General features: G+C 42.1%; 1 protein-coding gene across 3 annotated transcripts in view; it reads left to right on the top strand.

Annotated features, from left to right (window-relative positions):
* Nucleotides 1-20,397, top strand: part of LOC118098405 (matrix metalloproteinase-16) — a 69,117-nt gene that overhangs the window by 13,799 nt on the left and 34,921 nt on the right. The window contains exons 2-5 of one of the 3 annotated variants that reach the window (XM_035142176.2): nt 5,607-5,755; nt 6,657-6,671; nt 6,944-7,066; nt 10,948-11,252. In XM_035142176.2, coding sequence (XP_034998067.1) covers nt 5,607-5,755; nt 6,657-6,671; nt 6,944-7,066; nt 10,948-11,252 — 592 coding nt within the window. Of the gene's footprint in view, nt 1-5,606; nt 5,756-6,653; nt 6,672-6,943; nt 7,067-10,947; nt 11,253-20,397 lie in introns of all 3 variants that reach the window. The other 2 variants (XM_035142175.2, XM_035142177.2) reach the window with 2 other exon arrangements.

Here is a 20,397-nt window from a genome sequence, read left to right as displayed (position 1 = left end):
CCGAGTCAAAGATGACATTGAGGGTTCCTGCCCACTGACTCAGGTCAATTCCCGGGGAAATTAATCTTATGGGTTGTTTCTCTCTCTGAGCCTTAATACCTATTACAACAATGTTTTTGTAATCCTGGTTGAGCTTTAAAAAGTTTTAATAAATCTAAAATACATATAAAAGATAGTCCATGTGTCATCAAGTTTACGAAGGCATAAAGCAGAACGGTGGGAATCTGATGACACAGCAATGGGCTAAAAAGTAGTAGAACTAAATTTGATCCCTGGGGAACCCCACAAGTTCGCATAAATGATCATTAATTTCTACAAGGAACACAAAGCAGTGAATTGCACTGATTCAGCCCTAGTATGACATTGCTCCGTATATATTTTATATCCATATCTCCATGAAAAATGCTCAGAAACAGTTTTGAGGATAAATAGCCGCATTCTGATTAATCTGAGAGAGAGTAAGCAGAACAGTTATATTGAAATCAGTTTCTGCTGTCTTCTCCGAGAGTAGTTTTTGTGCTGTCTTGCTGTTTCCAGTGCAGACCTGTATATAAAGAACCTGTGTGACAGCGACACCCTCCTGCCGGCCTCCATCTCTTACACTGAATAGCCCCTCACTAATGTCCAGTGTCCTGATGACAACAGTCTCTGCTTCCTCCTCCTCTCACGGCCCCAATTCATATCTCTATGTGATAGTGGGTGCATTGTCTGGGAGCACAAACATGACATACAGCCCCACTTACTGCCCCATTATATTAAAGACATCTCTCTGTTTCCTCTCATCCCTTTTGTGGGCCGCAAGATGTTTTGCAGAAATTCAATACATTTTTAAAACAATTACAAATGTTGTACTATAACCATAATCATTAATATACAACATGTCATTAGGCTTTCGATTTTCTTTGTCCCCACGTGACCCCTGTGATGATAATGACGGATTAGCGACACAATCAGTTGCAGCAGGTTAATTGACAGCACCACAGGAAACATTGTGACATGTCCATGCGGGTGATTTCTTTTGCAAACTAGCTCAAATCAATACCCTTTATATGCTTCATCCACCTCTGGGGATAATGGAGGTCCCATATGGAGTTTATTTTCTATCTTTATTCAGGAGCGCAGTCTTTTATTTTGAGAGAGCTATTGCTTCATTTCACGCTCATATTTTTAAAGCATTCCATCAAAGCCTTGCCCTCTCTCTCTCTCAAAGAGTCCCTGCTCACTTGCAAATTTGCTCTGCTCCTGCTCAAAACAGTTTGTCTGCACTCAGACATACAGTTGCTGCACAGGCAGCAGTGACAGTATTACTGTTTGGCTCAATATGCAGTGCCACGTCTAAAGTGTGTACGTGTTTTTTGCCTAGAAGCAGCAGGAAATTCACCAGGGCAGAGCCAAATGTGGAAACAACATGAAAGCCCCAGTGTCAGAGAGGAGACACGAGGGAGGGACATGTGAGATGTGAGCAGAGATGATTACAGGACAGGGAAGAGGAACAGGGAGATCTGAGATGGCTGAAAAATACCAAGGGTCAGTTATGTCAAGCTTACATCGTGGCCTATAGTCTTACACATAGGAAAAGTGTGGATGTGTGTGGTCCATGTCTAGGGCCATATCTGTTTACACATTTATATTATGTGTAAACAAACCTTATGGGGACAAAAAGCAAGTCCCCACAAGGAAGAAAAGTTTAGAGTAGGATCTGGTGAGAGTAAGGTTAGGTTGAGGTTAAAGATACGTTTTGGTAGAAGTTAGTTAATTAGTTTATGGCTAGGTTAAAATTATGTTAGGTTTAGGTTAAGTTTTGGTTATAGTTGGATTTAGATTTCGGTTAAAACTAGGTAAAGTTATGGTAGGTTTAGGGTTAGGTACTTTTTTAGATTAGGTTAAAGTTAGATTTAGGTTAGGGGTTAAAATTATGTTTGGTTTAGTTAAGGGTTAGGATTAGGTTATGGTTAAAGTTATAAGTAGGTTATGGCTAGATTAAAAATTATGCTAAATTAGGTCTAGATCAAGGTTTGGTCAGGTTTAGATTAGGGTTAGTATTGTGAATCTGTGATCAATTTGGACATTCACCAGGAAGAATTCAGTTTAATTCAGGAATTTCTACAATTTTGGACATTTACTAATTGCCGCTTAGCAGCTTTCATACCCAGAGGTGAACAGTGTAAAAACCTGACACACATCATAAAGTTATTAACACTCACCGAGCACAAAGGCAGGAAGGGGACAAAGTAGAGATACAAACATGGAGGCTGTTGGTAATTCATGAAAGATAAAAAGTCTAGACAGTGAAGGAGGGAAAAGGTGCAGGACAGAATGACGAGGAACTCCGGGCATGAAGGGAGGTGTGAGGAAATGTGATGGAAATTGGACGTGATAAGTCACCGCTCCACAGTGTGTTAGGGTGACGGTCACAACACAGGTAAACTGCAGAGCTTCCTGTCTTCCTCTCTACTCAAACAGCAGCAGAGACTGGATGCACAAAGAAAAGTCTTTTTTATCTGACTCTTGGAGACAAAAGCAAGTTTTTATTCTGAAATGCATATATATATATATATAGGTAACATTTGTAATATAGATGATTTTTACTTCATAAAGATGTTCCTTGGATATAGTTTTGCTACTCATAAAAACTCAGAGGTAACATTTGGTCTGTGTCTGTTTTGCTGAGTTAGTAAGCAGATGTTGATCATTTCACTAAAAGAACTCTAATGAGCTCTAATCCAAGTAAATACTGTATTCATGAAGTATTCATTTTCCAAATTCAAGTGAAAACTGTCTTCATTAATTATTCATTTTCTAAATCCAAGTAAATACTGTGTTCAATAATAATTAATTTTCTAAAAAAAACAACAAAAAACTATGTTGAATTGATTGCTGACATGTAGACATGTTGAGCTGTCTTGAACTTAGCCTGTAGACTGGAGGCAGCTTGTTGGATCGGCTCACTTTATGGAGTATGGAGACTGTACGATACTTGTTAGGTTAGCTTAGCATGAAGATTGGAGGCAATTGATTAGGTTAGCTTAGCTTAGCATAAAGTTAAATTAATCTTCAGACAGAGAAAAACAAGCTCTTTCAGTAAGCTCCCAGTCTTATGCTAAGCTATGCTAGCCAAAGCATATTTCTCAAAGTACACACACATACAGTCTAATACATATACATTATATATATGATATGATATCACAGTTTTGAGGTTTTCCTTTATTGGAATTTAACTTATTTAAATTTGTGCTAATCATGCTAATTCTCTTATTTTATCAATAAGTGATGTACATTTGCTGTTCAACCACTATCCTCTCTGGTATCAGTGTATTAACAGTGTATATAGGCCTGGGCTTCCCTCTTCTACATAGACACAACCAGAAGTGAAACGTATTTGCTTTACTTCTAAATTTGAATGTTAGCCGACCCCACGGTGAGTTTGCCATGTTGGCATCCAGAATCAAATATCACAAAGGTCTTCTTGTTCAGATGTACCAGACCTCTTTTTTAAAATAGCAGGTTTCTACAGAGCTGATTGTTGCTTGTGTTCCGACACGAGGCTCAGATGGAAGCTGCAGTCTCACATTTGTTCCAGTGCTGGGTAATGGGTTGTCTTTTATTGCGTTCTCGCCATGCCACCCTCGCTGTTTAGTGAATTTCATTCTCAGTGTGTGTGCGCTATCCGGAGCAGCAGGCCTCCATCATGACAGTAGCAGCTCGACAAGAATAGCGCTCAGATTTCACAGCACAGTGCTGCTAAATGAAGAATAAGGAAGGTTTGAGGCAAACACATCCTGGCAGCTTTGAGTTCATCAGCTCTTTGAGAATATAGACCACTATTTTTGCGTCCTTTCTCTGCACTTGAACCAATACAATTTAGCTCCTGCCTTGTGGTTTTTAAATGGTTGGCACTGTGTTGCGACATTCAACAGTTGGTGAATCTGTTGACCATTTCTGGTGATGAAGACTGGGAGAATATATGGAAGGACTGGGTCTTTTCCAATTTGTGTTGTATGTAAAAACCCAGATGATCCCTCGTGTCCCGCCTGGTCCCAAGACCTGAGCTGTGATTCCCCCCTGGCAGGATTTTACAGGGACTCTGAAAGCTCCATTACACTAAAGCTCTTTTCCCTGACAAGCCAAATGACATGATAACAGATGACATTCTGCTCTATAAACTGGTAAAGAGATTTCTCACTGTCTGCTCGTGCCCTTTCCCTTACACAAATGTCCCTGGGAATAAAGTGTCTTTAGATCTGTTACTTTTTTCTTCATATATCTCCATCTCTCTCATATCAAGTCATATCTTGATGACATTTAAAATGCTGTTGCACAGAACGGGGAGTAGTTCTTACCTTTCATTGAGTCAGGGAAATTCATGATGACTGCAAATTCACACCTGGAAACCTGCAGACTCATACTTTTGCACTGAGCCGCCCCACAGGTGTGGTGAAGTGCCTTGCTATAGAGCACTTTGGTGGCAAAACTCATTTTTAATCAGCATGTTTGTCAGAATCAAACTTGTGACTGATTTCCCACCTTTCACCTCATTCGTTAGAGGACTACTTTTTGGAAAATTGGCTTCTTTCCTTTTTTTGGTGATTTAGATGAGACAGATGTCTGGCTCTGTGAAGTACGGGTGAAATACAAAAGTCTTTATTAACATATTAAATCTTGTTTGTTTATTTGACAAAACCTGTGTAAAAATGTCATCACTGTGGAGCAGCAGAGGCTGTTAACAGAAAAGTGAGGTGTGAGGAGTTACTCCAGACGCTGCTGCTTCTCGTTCATTTTTCCCCATTGACAATGTTGGTGACTCACAGTCTGGATCAACATGAATCTCTCCTGCTTCAATCAACAGAATAAATGATCAATGGCTGCAGGAACAAATATCTGCTCCGTAGATAGAAACTAGGCAAGAGACATCCGATCACAGAGCTTAGAATTGTGTCACACGAGCCGCCAACGCCTGGAGACAACTGAGGAACAGAATATGCAGCTTAAATCAGTTAACTGTTAAATCTGGTTCAGTTTGACAAATCTCCGCAGCTGTGGATCCACATTTTATGAAAATCTGTAACAATGAAATTTTTTTAAATCACAGATGCTACCATTTACACTTCTGACTGGCTGCATGACAAGAGCAGCTCAGGCTAATGGGTATTGTGGGATTTAGAGCCTGATGTCTCAGCAGCAAAGTTGAAATATTTCAAACTTGAGGCCACAGCATAAACCTACAGGATGTTTGATGTGTAAATTATTTATTGTTCAATCCTCTAAAGAATGGAAAAACTGAACTTGGACTATTTGGGAATCACTCCAGGAACAAGTGACTCCTACCATTTCCTATGAATGCACGCAGCTATGAAGAAAGATTTTACTAATTTAAGAAAAGATCATGATGTGGTGATCCGCGTTGATATTGTGGCGGCCATCGACGTCAGCTGAGTCAGTACCACCCCCACCTAATTTTCAGCCAGGAAAAACCCTGACTAAGCTAATGGTTTCAACTTGGACTCCTCCTTTTACCTGTAACTTACCTCACCCTCCTGTTGTCTGACCTGTAAATCCTTTGCTACAGTGTCTCACTGTTCCCTCTCTGTCTTCATATTTCTTTGTAGGCATGGCTCCAGAGGTATGGCTACCTCCCTGCAGCAGACCCCAGAATGTCAGTGCTGCGTTCTGCCCGAGTCATGCAGTCCGCTATCGCTGCCATGCAGCGCCGCTACGGCCTCAACATCACAGGGACTCTGGACAGCCACACTGTAGAGTGAGTCACGCTGCTTTAAAAATACCTTTGAAGATGTTACTGTGTAACTTACCAGTTATTGAGTGAATCCGCATAAATAGACACATATTTCAGCAGTTAAATGTAAATGTACACAGATGCCACAGAGTTCGAGTCATCAGTCTTAGTGCTTGTGTCTTATCTCAGCTTGCATGTCGGTATAGACTTTCAAACAAATGATTATTTCATTGGTAGGATGATGGGTTGAACCATCAAAACATCAGCCCAAAGAGGCAAAGAAGGGATCCTGAAGTGAAATGTGCAGTGAACTTAGTAATAGTGATTAAGAGAAATAGCTTATGCAGTATAGTAATTTATTGAGTTTGTGTTATTTAGAGGTAAAAATTGGTCAGATGATGTAAGGTTAGATGAGTCATTCAGCACCTGTTTTGCTTTCTGAAGATTAAATCACAGGACAGCCATCGTGTTAAACTCATGTGTCTGGTGATTCTGCCAGACGACGTCGAGGTTATGAAATTACTGTTTTAGTCACTTGTTCCATCGTCTAACAACGGAAGCAGGAAAACATGTAAATGAGAAGCTTCATTTATTATTCAAGTACCGTACATGTGAGCACAGAGGAGTCTTAATACACCAAATGGAGCCCAGGCCTCACTCTGTTTTAACCCTGGGGTCTCTTACCCAGATGTCCTGTTACCTATTCACTGACATTTATCTGCAGCAACACTGAAATATCATCCGAGCTACAAGTGGCGCCGAGTTGAAATTGGCCACTGAACTGTAACATGACAATGTGGTGGCTGATGGTGTGAACACAGACGAACATCTGTCCAACCACTGGGCTGAAACTGAGTGAATGTGATAATAACTGTGCACCTGTTTGCTTTTTCTGTTCCCCCTCTGCTTCTCTTTGTCGAAGTAGCGATACCACGATAAGGTGAGGCGTCTTTTCTCTACAAGAATTCATCAATGTGTACGTGTGTGCAGTGTGGGAGTTATGTGAAACGGCATGTTTTGTGTTTAGCCTTCGGAAGAGCTTAAGTGCAGATGTACAGAGAGATTTAAATGAATGATCACGGTCTGCATCTGTTCATAAATGGCAGCAGATTAGATCTTTTCATTTGGTCTCATCACTGCTGCTGATGATACCTGAAGCACAATGGATTTACACTCAGTGCTGAACAAGGCCTCCTCTCCGCTCTCCTCTAGGTGGATGAAGAAGCCCAGATGTGGCGTTCCCGACCAGATAGGGGGTGCGTCCAGATTCAGTGTCAGGAAACGGCGGTACGCCCTCACAGGACAGAAGTGGCAGCACAAACATATCACATACAGGTGGGTTTATTACGATTTTTGCTGTCACAGCTACAATGGCACTCAATAGAGCACATACCTCCGCCAAGGCCCAGCAGTCCCCTTAAATTCAGTCCAGCTGATATATTAATATTTGTTATATATGCCGTTTCTGTGGATTTACGTGTTTTCCCAGAGAACAGCTTCTGAACACACAGTCATCAAGCTTCAGTATTATATGATGAACAGAAAGCTACACAAGCAAATGTTCAACTAAACCTTATAACTTATAACACGCAGCACAGACCATGTTCTTTAAACCCTGCGACTGCAGCATTATCCCCAACAAAACATGTCGCACAAATGGGGAAAGAGCGTACGTGCACCAGAGACATCATCGCCAATTTCATGACTCACAAGCATAATTTGTGGCATGCAGCTCCATGATTAATAATGTATAGGACAACATGCTGCAGTTATATAATATTTTGTGAGGTCAGTAGCCCAACGTGTGTAATATTTTATACCTACTATGCTGTCGCCTGCCCCCAGCTCCATGTTTCATGGGATTCATGGGAACTGTTTTTTGAAAATTTCTGCTCTGCCTTGAGGATAAATGTGTAAGCAGCATTACATATAATCTAGTGGATCAGTGACCTACAGCTGAAGTAGGACTGTATACCACTGCATTTTTCTCTGTAAAATATTACACTGGGTTTCGGCTTGGAAGCAGTTTCGTGAGTGCCTGGTTCATCAGTGACGACAAAGGTCTGAAGAAAAGAGGAAAACGAGCTGAGCAACGCGATGAAGAGCGGAAGAGGAGATTGGTGGAAATGAAGAGTTGTGGAAGAGAAGCAGCTGCAGAGAAAGAGATGAGCTGAGAGGAGGAAACCCCAGTGGAGGGCACAGGGTGCTCTCTGACAGATTAGGGTTATGTAATAGGATGTGTATGTGTGTGTGTGTGTGTGTGTTGGACATGGATGTGTGCCTGGCCTCCAGTCAGCAGTCAGATGTGCCTACAGCTGCTCCTTTTTATCTCGGCGCAGAGCAGTGGAGGTAGAGAATGCAGCACGTTTATATTACAGTTCCTGTGTTTCCTCAAAAGTGTTTCTCTTGATTTATCTGTTGATTGCTGGGATGTTTCAAAGAAAGGCCGACATACTATGTTACAAAGGGAAATGAAAAAAGTGTGAGTTGTTGCAGTGCCCATCTGTCACATATGGCAGCCTTGAAGAATCCAAATGAAAAACGTTTGTCTTTCGAGGAATATGAAGTTTCATTTCCCATCACACTACATCATTACACTGTATTATACTCTTCAGGTTTTTCTTTTTCCATCACAGTGGAAGAGCGTTTTTTTTCTCCATCTATAATATTTGCTAAGTTCCTCTGACCCACAGAAAACTCTGGATCCTGAAAAAGATTTGTTTGCATCTCTGGACTTCTTTCGGCGTTAATGTCAGAAAACGTTTTTAGACTCACTAGTTGTCTGTGCAGAGAAATGCCCCATTAGTGAAAAGACACTTTCTAGCCTTTAATATTTCAGAGGGGGGGTAATAGAATGGCAGCCAGTACTGTTAACATTTCTCTCTTTCAGTGTCTGTGGAGGGGCTTAAATGGGCTTAAATAGACTCAGGATAATTACACTTGATACCGTAATTAGCTGGTTTTATTATTAGTTTTAATTGACTTTGTTAAAAGTCTTAAACATTAAAATTCAGGCTGCTAAGGGTAAGAAGCATATTTCCACTAGCTGCCCCTTTACTTTGAGCAGCAACACTTATGCTTCTGTTTACTGTGATTCAGTCATTTCCCTCCTGGTGACTGCGTTGGCTGAGGTAAACCTCTAAAACTGAATCCAGGTCAGAGGCTTTGCCTCTGTCTACTTTTCAAACTTCTTACAAACAATATTCTTTGAAAAAAACAATGCTGGCATTTGGAAAGAATAACAAATGCATGGTCTCCCAGGCGTGTGCTTGTTTCTATGCAGCCACACACAGTGCCTGCTGTTGGGAGGCACTAATTAACTCGGGCATGTCTCCTGTTCTCGCTGCATGCAGGTACTACAATGAGCCGCATCTGGAATCACTGTCACCTCATAAACATGAAGTACAATATTTTCTGTGGTCCATTTGTCTTTAAGCAGCTTCTCCCTGCATGTGTTTTTGTCGAGTAAGGTAATAACAGGACATATATTCACAGAGACCCTTCTCTATTTTTGTCTCAATAATCTCAATCATTTGGACTCTCTCTCTCTCTGGCTCAGCTGATGTCCATTTGAAGACAGCCTCGTACTTTGTGTGTCTCCGTCGACTTCAAAACACAGAAGGACTGTTTGGTGTTGCCTCAATCAGGCAGAACCAGTTTACCCAACAGCCAATCACCATATTCACACAGCACTTAAGCTGACTCCTTTGATTTAAGGGTTTGACGGTGCCCATCACGATTTTTTGCTCACATTTATTGTTGTCATCACCAGTCGAGGACACACAGTTTAAATCACTTACAGCAAATTATTTTATTTGAAGTTAACAACAAGCCGGCAAAAACTGGACGTTGTTGTTTGGCTAGACCACAGACTGTACATGAATATGAAATGAAGCTAAATTATCCTGGAAAACTAATGCTGCCATCTTGCGCTTTTAGAGCCAGAGTTTATTGGAGAGGGAGTAGAGCGGGTCGTCCTCTAACCAGAACGTTGGCGGTTCAATCCCAGTCTTCCCCATTCCCAGAGTAGAAAAAACTGCCATATAAATACAATCCATTTACCATGCAGACCATGTTGTGCTGTAGTTCAAGGGATGGAGCCACTGTAGCAAGTCCCAGCAATACATGCGCTTGACTAATTATGAGTCAATCTCATTTGTCAATGATGTTTTAACTGGTTTTAGGGCATCAAATAACTAATTAAAACCAAACACACTGGTAAAATGATGACCTGATACAATAATGTCTTAAGAACTAGCTAAAATGACAGAAACCATCTTTCGAGAAAAAATTGTTTGACTTTTTGGTTTGGCCAATGTCCCATCCATTAACATGTAGGCGGCAGGGTTTATGGTCTCTACTGCAGGCTACATAAAGCAAAATTATCTTTGCTAACATGGTCCTTAACTTTAGTCAAATCAGACAGATTTGGGGTTTTGGTTAAGGCAACTAGGATATCTTAAACAAACGTTGGAGCCGATTTAGTAGCACTATATTTATATTTCTTAAGTTAAAACTCCTGAGAAGGAAGGGAAGAAAAAAATATATTAGAAGTCAGATTTCACACACTGCACTTATGAACCAAACATCAGCCAACCAACTCTCCTCCAAGGTCAGACTCTGAGCTACCAGCACAACAACACGCAGCAAATTGTGAATTTGCGAGTGTCTGAGCTGCAGGATGTAAACTAGACCTCTACCTCTATCCCGTAGAGAATGCGAGAGCGTGACACTGAGATATTTTTGGAGTGAATAAAATGGAGAGAGGCTTTCCTGATTGCCCAAAACCAGACTGGGGCTCTCAGCAGGCGCTGGGCTGTTGATAATCCTTAATTAGAAAATACATTCCAGAGGCAAATTCCTCCCCACACCTGCAGCAAGTCGACCGGCGGGGAAGGACTCAGCTGTTTTTCTCTCACAAATCGCTCCATTTAGCTCTCAGCTGGCAAACAGGCTGAGCGTGAAATGGCAGTGTGGAGAGAAAACAGTGATCGTGACAAACTTTCTTTCTTTCTGGCGCGGTGTGAGGTTGTAGATTGACATGCAGCAGTATTGCCCTTTTCAGCCAGTGTGTACAGTTATGGGAGTTAGAACTAACATATCTTCAGTGTACAAGTCACGTTATCCTGGTGGTAAAAGGAGAAAACTAAATTCAGATCCCACTGGATGGGGTAGTGTTGGACCAGAATAACTTCTCCATCCTCTTCTCCCTGCAGTATAAAGAACGTGACGCCCAAGGTGGGTGCTGAGGAGACTCACGATGCCATTCGACGAGCCTTTGACGTTTGGCAAAACGTGACGCCGCTGCGCTTTGAGGCTGTGGCCTACAGCGAACTGGAGAGGACCAAGAAAGACGTAGACATCACCATCATGTTCGCTTCAGGTTTCCATGGGGACAGCTCTCCCTTTGATGGCGAAGGTGGCTTCCTTGCTCATGCCTACTTCCCTGGACCGGGAATAGGAGGCGACACGCACTTTGACTCAGATGAGCCGTGGACGCTGGGAAACCCCAACCATGACGGTAAGCACTGGCTATTTTTTGTATTATTATCAGTGTCACTGTGGCTGCACATAGGACGCTGCTCAACATGTTTGTAAATGAAGGTCGGCGAAGAATGGAACTTCTGACAATTTAGAATAGATACTATAATTATATTTTGCATCAAGGCCATGATTAGAGGTTTGGACTTTATTGGAAACAGACCTGCCTGAATCTGACTTGAAAATAACCTGAACCCGACATGAGCCCGATCTAAACCCGATCTGAACCCAACATGAAAACAACCAGAACCCAACGTGTACTTGACACAAACCCTTACATGAATCTGACCTGAACCCGATATCCCCCAAAAAAACGAACTTAACATGAAAACAACCTTATCCCAATGTGTACCCGACTTCAACCCAACCCAAAAATAATCTGAACTCAACATGAACCTGAACTAATAACAACCTGAACTTGACATGAAAATGAAGTGTCCGACATAAATCTTACCTGAACCTGATTTGATCCTGGAATTAAAATCACCTGAAAACAATTTGATCTCGACTTGAACCTGACCTGAAAACAACCCAAACCCAACATGTTGTAGACTTGAACCTGACCTGAGAAGAACCTGGATCTGACCTGAACCTGACATACATTTTACCTGAAAACTCTCTGAACCTGACCTGATCCTGACTTGATCCTGACTTGATCCTGGCATGAACCCAACCTGAAAACAACCTGAAAACAACCTGAACCCGACATGAAAACAGTGTGAACCCATCATGTACCCGACTTGAATCTGACCTGAAAAGAACCTGGATCTGGCACGAACCTGACAGAAATCTGACCTCAAAACAAACTGAACCCGACCACAACCTTATCTGAACCCAATGTGCATAAATTAGATGTTGTAGACAAATGTTTTTCCTAAAATAAACTCTGCCTCAGTTCCCTGTCTTCTGAATGAACCCATGTCTGATGCGGTTCATTTCCATTTCAAATAAAAAAACAACGTTTGAATGAAATGTGTCATGAGTTCAGTGCGATGAGCTGTGTTAGTTGTGATGGAAACTGGGAGAGACGTACAAACCCTGGCTCACAGCTGACCAATCTCTGAGGGAGCTGGCTGCGATGTCAGATTTATAATTCGGGTTTTGAAAAGAACTGCATAAGAAACCGTATAGTATATAAACATCTAGACCATATATCCCCTCAGGTGTCTGTCTCAGTTCTCTCAACAAAGTCAATCGTACCCTCACGAACAGTAAAACTGTGGTAAATGTGGCAGGAGAGGATGTGTTATAAATACAACAGTGCATCAACCCTCGCTGAACTGCAGACTGATGCTGTGGGCACGTCTGATGAACTGTGGTGTAACGCTGGAGTTTTAAAGTGAGCAGCAGCAGCAGCAGCAGCAGCACTGCTCTGGTAGAGGCGTTCAGGTACAGCCATGAGATGTACAGTAAGCCACCTGCCTTTTGTCAGCACGCAGTTAAGCGTAAACTTGTGTGTTTAGTGTGAAAAACCGTGAGGCGTCACACAGCTGGACTGTTGAACACAGAGTCTATCTGCAGCATCCCACACATGAGAGACAGGCGACTGAAAACCACTGCTGGAACACTCGCTGCTGCAATGCCTGCTGGTTATTCACTGTATGATTCCTGCTCAGTCCTGGTGTTGTATGTTGCTCAGGCCTTTCTCTCTCTCTCTCTCTCTGTGCTGCTGATCTGCCGTGTAGTAATCATATCAGTTGTGGCCGAGCTGAGTGATTACCCCCTGAGCTCTGCAGCTTGTCAGGCTGTGTGTAAGCATTCAGCAGGCTCTGTATAGCTGCTTTCAGACATGCACTGGACTCCGCAGCCTTTCCGGACTTTATCCGCCTGGCCTCCTAGTTTAAGGTCCATAGAAATTCAGGAGAAGTCGATGTGTAAACACAGCAGGGGATCCCCGCTGGATTCACTGCGAGCGAGTGAGGGGGTTGATGACGCTTCTAAAACGCGACAGACACAAAAATGAAAAAAAAAACTAAAAGAAAACAAATATCTCCCGGTTTAACAAGTCAACAAAATATAACATAGGTCTAGTCTTTATGGACATTTTAATGAAGATTTGTCACATATTAAATTCTTAATGCAGCTCTAAAGTTCCATAATTGATTAATAAATTGATGCCTGGCTCATTGTTTTGACTGGACACAAGATCTTTGAGATTCTAAACGATGGGTTTTTTCCAAATCCCTGACAAAGAGAGAGAGGATAAGAGAGAATGGCAGAGCGTCTCTAGACAAATATTGGAGGTTGAAGAGCTCACGGGAGAGGGAGTGAGCCGGAGAGGGAGAGAGTGAGAGAGCAGCGTATGGTGAGGAGAGAAGGGAGAGAGGAGATGAGTGGGAGCTGTCGAAAACAGTTCTTTGGAAATAGACATGAGGAAAATTCAGTGTAAGGCTGAGTTTTGAGTAGGAGCAGAGGGACTTTTGTTGGCTCAGATAACATGTTGTGAACAACTTCTGAACGCATGTTGTGGGATCGAACTGATCAAACCTGCAGCTTGAATTACACGATAAGCAAAGTAAACTAATGATGCATCATACGTTTGCACACGTGCAGGTGAAGATGCACACACGGCTTGTGTTGTTGTGCCTCGGAGGACTGAGAAGCTTCACTTCAACCCAAACAGGCAGTGTGATGGTTTTATAGAGCTACAACAAAAAATCAGTGTGCTAAAGTATTACTCCTGTCACCACTTATATTAAACAAAGTCATGTGTCAGTGTGTGGCAACCCATGTCGGTAGTTGAAAATAATACATATACAAAGTTACAGTACCTTGCTCATTGTACTGGTGAGAAAGTAAAATCTGGTCCGTTTTGACAAACACATCTACAAGTCTGCTGCACAGCTTTATTTTCATTGTCAACATTGTCAACTCTGGGAACTGCAGCAGTCATTAAAACTCTAAAATAAGCAGAAAATGGTTTAAAAAAACAAAAACTAAGCTGCAAAAGAGCTGACGCGGCAAACTTATTATCCTACAGTCTGCTTGGTGCAGTGGTTCGTGCGTGTGCGTGTGCGTGTGCGTGTGCGTGTGTGTGTGTGTGTGTGTGCGTGTGTGTGTGTGTGTGTGTGTGTGTGTGTGTGTGTGTGTGTGTGTGTGTGTGTGTGTGTGTGTGTGTGTGTGTGTGTGTGTGTGTGTGTGTGTGTGTGATGTTCTGGGCCTTCTTTCAGAATAGAGAAAGACAAACTAGTGATGTCCACACTGTTTCTTTGAAGATGTTACCAGCCCCTGTTATCTCTGTCCGGATTATGGTGCTGTGTCCTGATCACTCTTGGTGCCGTGCAGGTCCCTGTACCATAGACTCTGGATGATTGTTGAGGTGGCATAATGAACTGCGGTTTTTATGGAGCTTTCTGTGTTTTAACCACCAAATGGCGTGTGTGGATCTGATGGAGTTTAAGACTGAGCCCTATCAAATGTATCTACCCACACAAAATCATTCTCACTCGTATCCCTTAAAATTGCTTTGTAAATCCTTCTTTTAAAGCCACACCCAAATTACATTTTCTTTAAATTTATTTGAGCATTGTTCAAGAAGTTCACGCCATCAATTGAGAAACATCTCCCTTAAATCTCTTTCTGTACAACAAACTTACATCTTCGATCATATTTTTCTCTCCTGCATTAATCTAGTCTAGGAATTTATTCGATTTTTTTCTGAACATTATTTATATTATTTCATAATGGACTGAATCATAAAATTTCATAGCATGGTCATATAGAAACAATGACATTTCTGTGATGATAGTAGCCAGCCTCATATTACGTATTACTGCTATTTTTAAGGTCGACCCTCACAATTCCAAACAATCGGGTATGCAGGAAAGTATAAGTCGGCTGTAAAGTCAGCTGTATGTTTTACTCAAGGCCTTAAAATTTTGTATATCCCTAGAGTTATATAGGATTGCATTGACTTTTAGATTTGTTTCAAAATATTTACCAACAGAGGTAGTTATAGATCACGTACATATCCAGTGCACCTTGTTTTCGGGATTTGTAATCCATCTGTGACTGGCCCTGTGTCTCTGTGCATGTAACAGCTGGGAATCATGTAACGTTCCCAGAACAGCATCTTGTCTCTGTGTCTGTTTTTTCTTTCCATCTTCTCATCTGTCCTTCTTTTTGTCTCCTCGGCCTCCTTTTAATGGATTTTAAAAAGTTACGCACACACCGGAGATGAGCTCCTGTCCGATAAGCTGCCCGTCCCTGTCAAACCTAATCCCCCAACGCTGTTGTCGGGAAGGATCAGTCGTCACGGCGACTGTTGCCAGCATCGTGCCAAAGATGTTATTGTTATTGTTTTGGATGGTGACATCACTGATGCACGCTGGAGGATTAATCGCTTACTGCATGGACTCCTACACTTACATACACTTGTTAAAGGGCTCACACATAAATTTACACACACACACACACTGAGACATTTGAGGACAGTGGATTACTCCACAGTTATTTTAGCCCACGCAGCAGAGTGAGGCTCTTATTAGGATTAGCTAATGGCATTTTAAGAGACTTGGATATATGATATTCAGCAGCCGCTTTCTGTGTGTTTTGATGTTTTTATCATATACAGGAGAAAGTGCTGTGATGTCTGCACAGCCAACATCTGTAGAGATGCATCTCATCAGAGGAACTCTTTGAAAAATGTGGATGTAAACAACTTGCATCTCAGGATTCGCCTTTTGGCTGCTTTGAAAGACCTGAGTGTATTTGACTGTAGGCATCATGATCATAGCAAAGTGATCACAATCTCAGTCTCCATTAGTCGTCTGAACATCCTCAGTTTACAGGCACAGGTATTTCGCTACTTAATGCCAGGACAGCTGAAATCATCATAAATAACAAAAATTCTCTGGTTCCAGCTTCTCAAATGTGAGAATCTTTTGCTGTTTTCTGGTTTAAATCATTTTAAATTGAATATCTGACATTTGAATACATAATCTAGGGTTTGTCAAAGATAATATATGAAGTCAGGTCTGGATCGACTGAGAAAATAATCTGCAGATTAATTAACAAAAACACTGTGGCTGTGGCAGATTATCTGTGGCGACTCAGTTTTCATTCACTTGTTATTCTCAGGTCATATTATCTCAGGTTTTGAGTAGAGCCCAACAGATTTTTGGGGTCGATACCCTTGATAAATGTGATTTGAGGTTTGATATTTGACAGTTTAACCATAAACTGTATTTAAAAAAATTGTGAATTAAATAAAATGCAACCCCAAGACAGTAACATGGTTATTTATTCTGTAAAATTAGTTTTTATATTGGTGCATATCAGCAAACACAAAGGTCTGCTTATTTCTTCTTAAAGCTCACATTGGCCAATTTTCCTCAACTAAAGGACCAATCGGTCGGGCTCTAGTCTTGAGAAAAACAAGAAGCTTCAGTAAGCTTAGGAAAAGTTTAGAGAAGAGCAAACTACTTGTCACCTACAGATGGATGACAAGTTAAAGTAAACGTCTCCATATGATTGTGTAAAGAAAAATATTGACCACAGTTGTCTTGGTCTTTAAGTGGTTGGATGAGGATGAAGTCAGTCGTGTCAAACCTTTGGGGAGTTGTGGCTCTTTGCCCCTCCACCACCGACACTCCTCCAAAAGAGAGAATATAGTGTTCATTCCTTCGGTATAGTTTCACACGTTCATCCTCTGTCCAGCCGGTGTTAACGCCTCTGTTTCCAATCTCCTCCGTGTTGTGATTAGTCATGCGTACGGCAGATGACAGTAGACTCCCATAATCACAGCACACATGACAAACATGTACAACATATCATGCCTGGAAAGAGCTCAGAGCACCAGCAGGTGAAGAGTGTTTAAGATGTCTTTTATAATAGATTTGCCTGTTTCTCTTTCCCAGTGGCCTCCTCTCTCTTGTTCCCTACAAAGTGCGTGTCAGCATTTGATGCTGTTTTTAAAACAATAGTGTTTCCAGTGTTTCCAGTGCAAGGAAAGGACTTGTTCAATCATTGTTTAAATGAAACAATGGCTTTGAGGGGTTTCTTTTTGCGTAAGGGAGCTGTTTTCATGATTTATTCCATGGTAATCAAACAATGTTGGTATCAGATAGGTCTTTGCCAACTTAGCGGAATACATTTCCAGAAGAAGACAGAATCTCATCTGTCTTCAGAACTTTTAAGTGTTTGTAATTCTCATTTTGCCTCATCTTACTGTGAGAAGACAGACATTGTTGTGTTTTGGATTGCACAGTGATATTAGCCAGAATGCCCAAGACGACAGGGAATGAGCTTATTGGGTTGGGTGGTCAGCCAATATCCTCTACTGCGGATTATAGTGTAGACACCCAACCTGAGCCCTGATGGGTCCCAATGGGTTTGGACAAAAATGTTTATTTTATGTCTGGGTTTGGGTTGGGTTCAGTCACGTTGGCTTGGTTATGTAGTCGATTTTTCACGCTGCACGTGCCTGTAATTGGTGAAAACATTGGGCTCTGGTTGGGTTCAAGCACAAAAACGAAATGCCTGTCAGGCTCCATTTCTCTTGGGCTTGGAAATATTCAGACAGAAAATTGCAGCCACATTATATAAATGACCTGGTTTCCTCAGATCTTATGGTGCTTGTACATTTCATTTGTCTCCTCCCACTATGACAACTCAAAAGAAAGGGACGGTGATACTGTGATGTTAGCCAGGATGATGCACCCGGAGGGACGACAGGGGAGGAGTGTGAAGGGATGGGTGATCAGCCAATATCCCGTTGGATGGATGGATGGATGGATGGATGGATGGATGTTTGAAGGGATGGATAAAAACACCTGGATTCAGAGTGCTGGAGAACAGACAGAGGAGGATTGTGGAGGGGTTTGGTGTGAATGCTAATGGAGAGGAAAAAGACTGTAACTGTCTTTTCATCAGATCTCAATGTGAAGCGACCACTTCTGAAAGGGAGCAGATTAGCAGAAAGGGGATTTCTCTTTTGTTGTTGACAGTTTTCCATTTCTGCACAACAGAAGAAGCGAACGAGCAGACGCTCACGGGTGCCTTATCACAAGGTCATCTTTGTGGGCTGCCGCCGCTGTGTTTTCTTTTGTGAAAAATCAAAGTGCTGCACGCAGGAACAGATAAGACGGGTTCCATTTTGACTTTCACACACACACACACACACACACACACACACACACACACACACACACACACACACACACACACACACACACACACACACACACACACACACACACACACACACACACACACACACACACACTGAGGCTCAATGGATTTCTAGGGGAAAAAACCATCACCACTACATACCGTGACTGTACACAAACACCCCGTCGCACCCGAGGGTGACTTATAAGGCCTGGTATGCCTTCAAGGACCTCCAGCCTCCAGTAGTATCAGTGAAAACTACGTAACATAACACAGTATGCAGGCCAGACCTATACACAGGAAATGAAAGATTCCAGGGCTTTATTATTTCCCTCACCCTTTCTCCCAGAATGAACCAAAGAGGTTAGAAAAACACACTGTCACCGGGAGGAAAAAATACTCCAAGAATTTATGTTTCATGGGATTGGGTAGATAACGGTGGATAGGGTGCTCAATAACGGAGTGATGATTGGCTGAGGGAGAGGATGTCAGGACAGGCTGGACATTGATCGGCTGATTGATTGATGGTCGTATAAGAGAAAGCCCGGCTCCCTAGCATCGATCTGCAGAGCGGTTTATCATCGACATCCAATCCTGTAACGATTGTACATTTAAAGCTACCATCGTTTCAGCCGTTTCCTTTTTATTTTTTTTACCAGCAGATAATAAAAGGACATCAATCCTCTGCTCTGTAGCGGTGGAAGTCGACTGTCAGGTGTGGGTAGCGTAACAAGAGAGAAAACAGAGGATGGAAGAGATGGGAAAAAAGAGAGGAGAAAATCAGAGACGTTAGATTCGGGGAGAGGGAAGGGAGGCTGAGGGGTTGAGCATATGGTGTCCTTGCAGTTTTATTTTTAGGCTACTACTCCTACTGGGTGATGAGGAGGAAGCAGTTGTCGTCTCTCCCTGGTCTCTCTCTCACGCTCACTCTCAGTCAAGTTCAGTGGGTTTAGGTGGCACAAGACTCGGTTTGTTTTCAAAGCCCCGTTCAAGAAAAAGAAAATAAAGTTCCTTTACAAAGCAGATTCAAAGACAAGTGCAGTTGACTGAAATGCTTTTGAATAAAAGAAGACATAATGCGAAATACAACAATGACCAAAATATCATAAAATAAGAAATAAAATGCAATGATGTAAATAATAACAACTCAAGTAGGCAGTTCCAATGCTTTGAAGTAGCTACAGTGAATGCACCATCACCTTTCCCCTTTAGCCTCGACCAAGGAACAGCATGGAGCAACTGATCAGAGGATCTGAGAGATTGGGAGTGGAAAGAGGGCAGAGAAGTTCAGATGTGTCTTTAGGGGCCAATAACCCTTAATTCAAACCGGAAGTCAATGCAAGTTTAGGTAAAATGCTACTTCTCCTCCTGGTACCAGGTATCAGTCAAACGGCAGCATTCTGCAAAAGCTGCAGATGTGACAGGGATGACTGTCCGAAAGAAGAGCATTACATAAATCAGTTTTTTTTTTACTGTAGTTGTAATTTGGTCTAATTGTCTAAGCGAGAGTCTCCTCTGTGTTCTGTTGCTGGCTCAGTGTTGTGTTGTTGATTGGGGGTGGGGGGGTACACCAGGGGTTTGGTAATGTTATGGAATGAAGTCCCCGCTCCACAGAAGCGTGAGCTCCTGCCTTTTAAGTGTGAGCTTTACTTTGGAGCTTTAGAGCACTTCTGTGGGGATTTTACACGCAGCCCCGCGTCTTGCTGCAGCTGCACACACTACATCTTGCAGCTGCTTCTCAAAGCCCTTTGCCAGGTAGCGTTGCTGTGTGATCCAGTAAATGTGCATTTAATCTCAGTGTTCCTGCAATGCATTTTCCACTGGCTTGTTTTTACAAGATGTGGCTCTGATATTCTTAGGAAACCATGTGTTGTTTGTGAATAAATGGTTTTAAGGATGAATATAGATTTGGATTTAATCCTCAATTTTCAGAATTTCAGTGTGCTTGTGATTCTTTGAATGACCCCAGAGATGTTACAATCATATTTATCCCTCCCCCATGATTCTGACACCTG

This window comes from Hippoglossus stenolepis, chromosome 19 (assembly GCF_022539355.2).
Source record: "Hippoglossus stenolepis isolate QCI-W04-F060 chromosome 19, HSTE1.2, whole genome shotgun sequence".
NCBI classification, from domain to species: domain Eukaryota; kingdom Metazoa; phylum Chordata; class Actinopteri; order Pleuronectiformes; family Pleuronectidae; genus Hippoglossus; species Hippoglossus stenolepis.
Note: the sequence above shows the minus strand (reverse complement) of the source record. Positions and strands in the feature narration are given on the sequence as shown.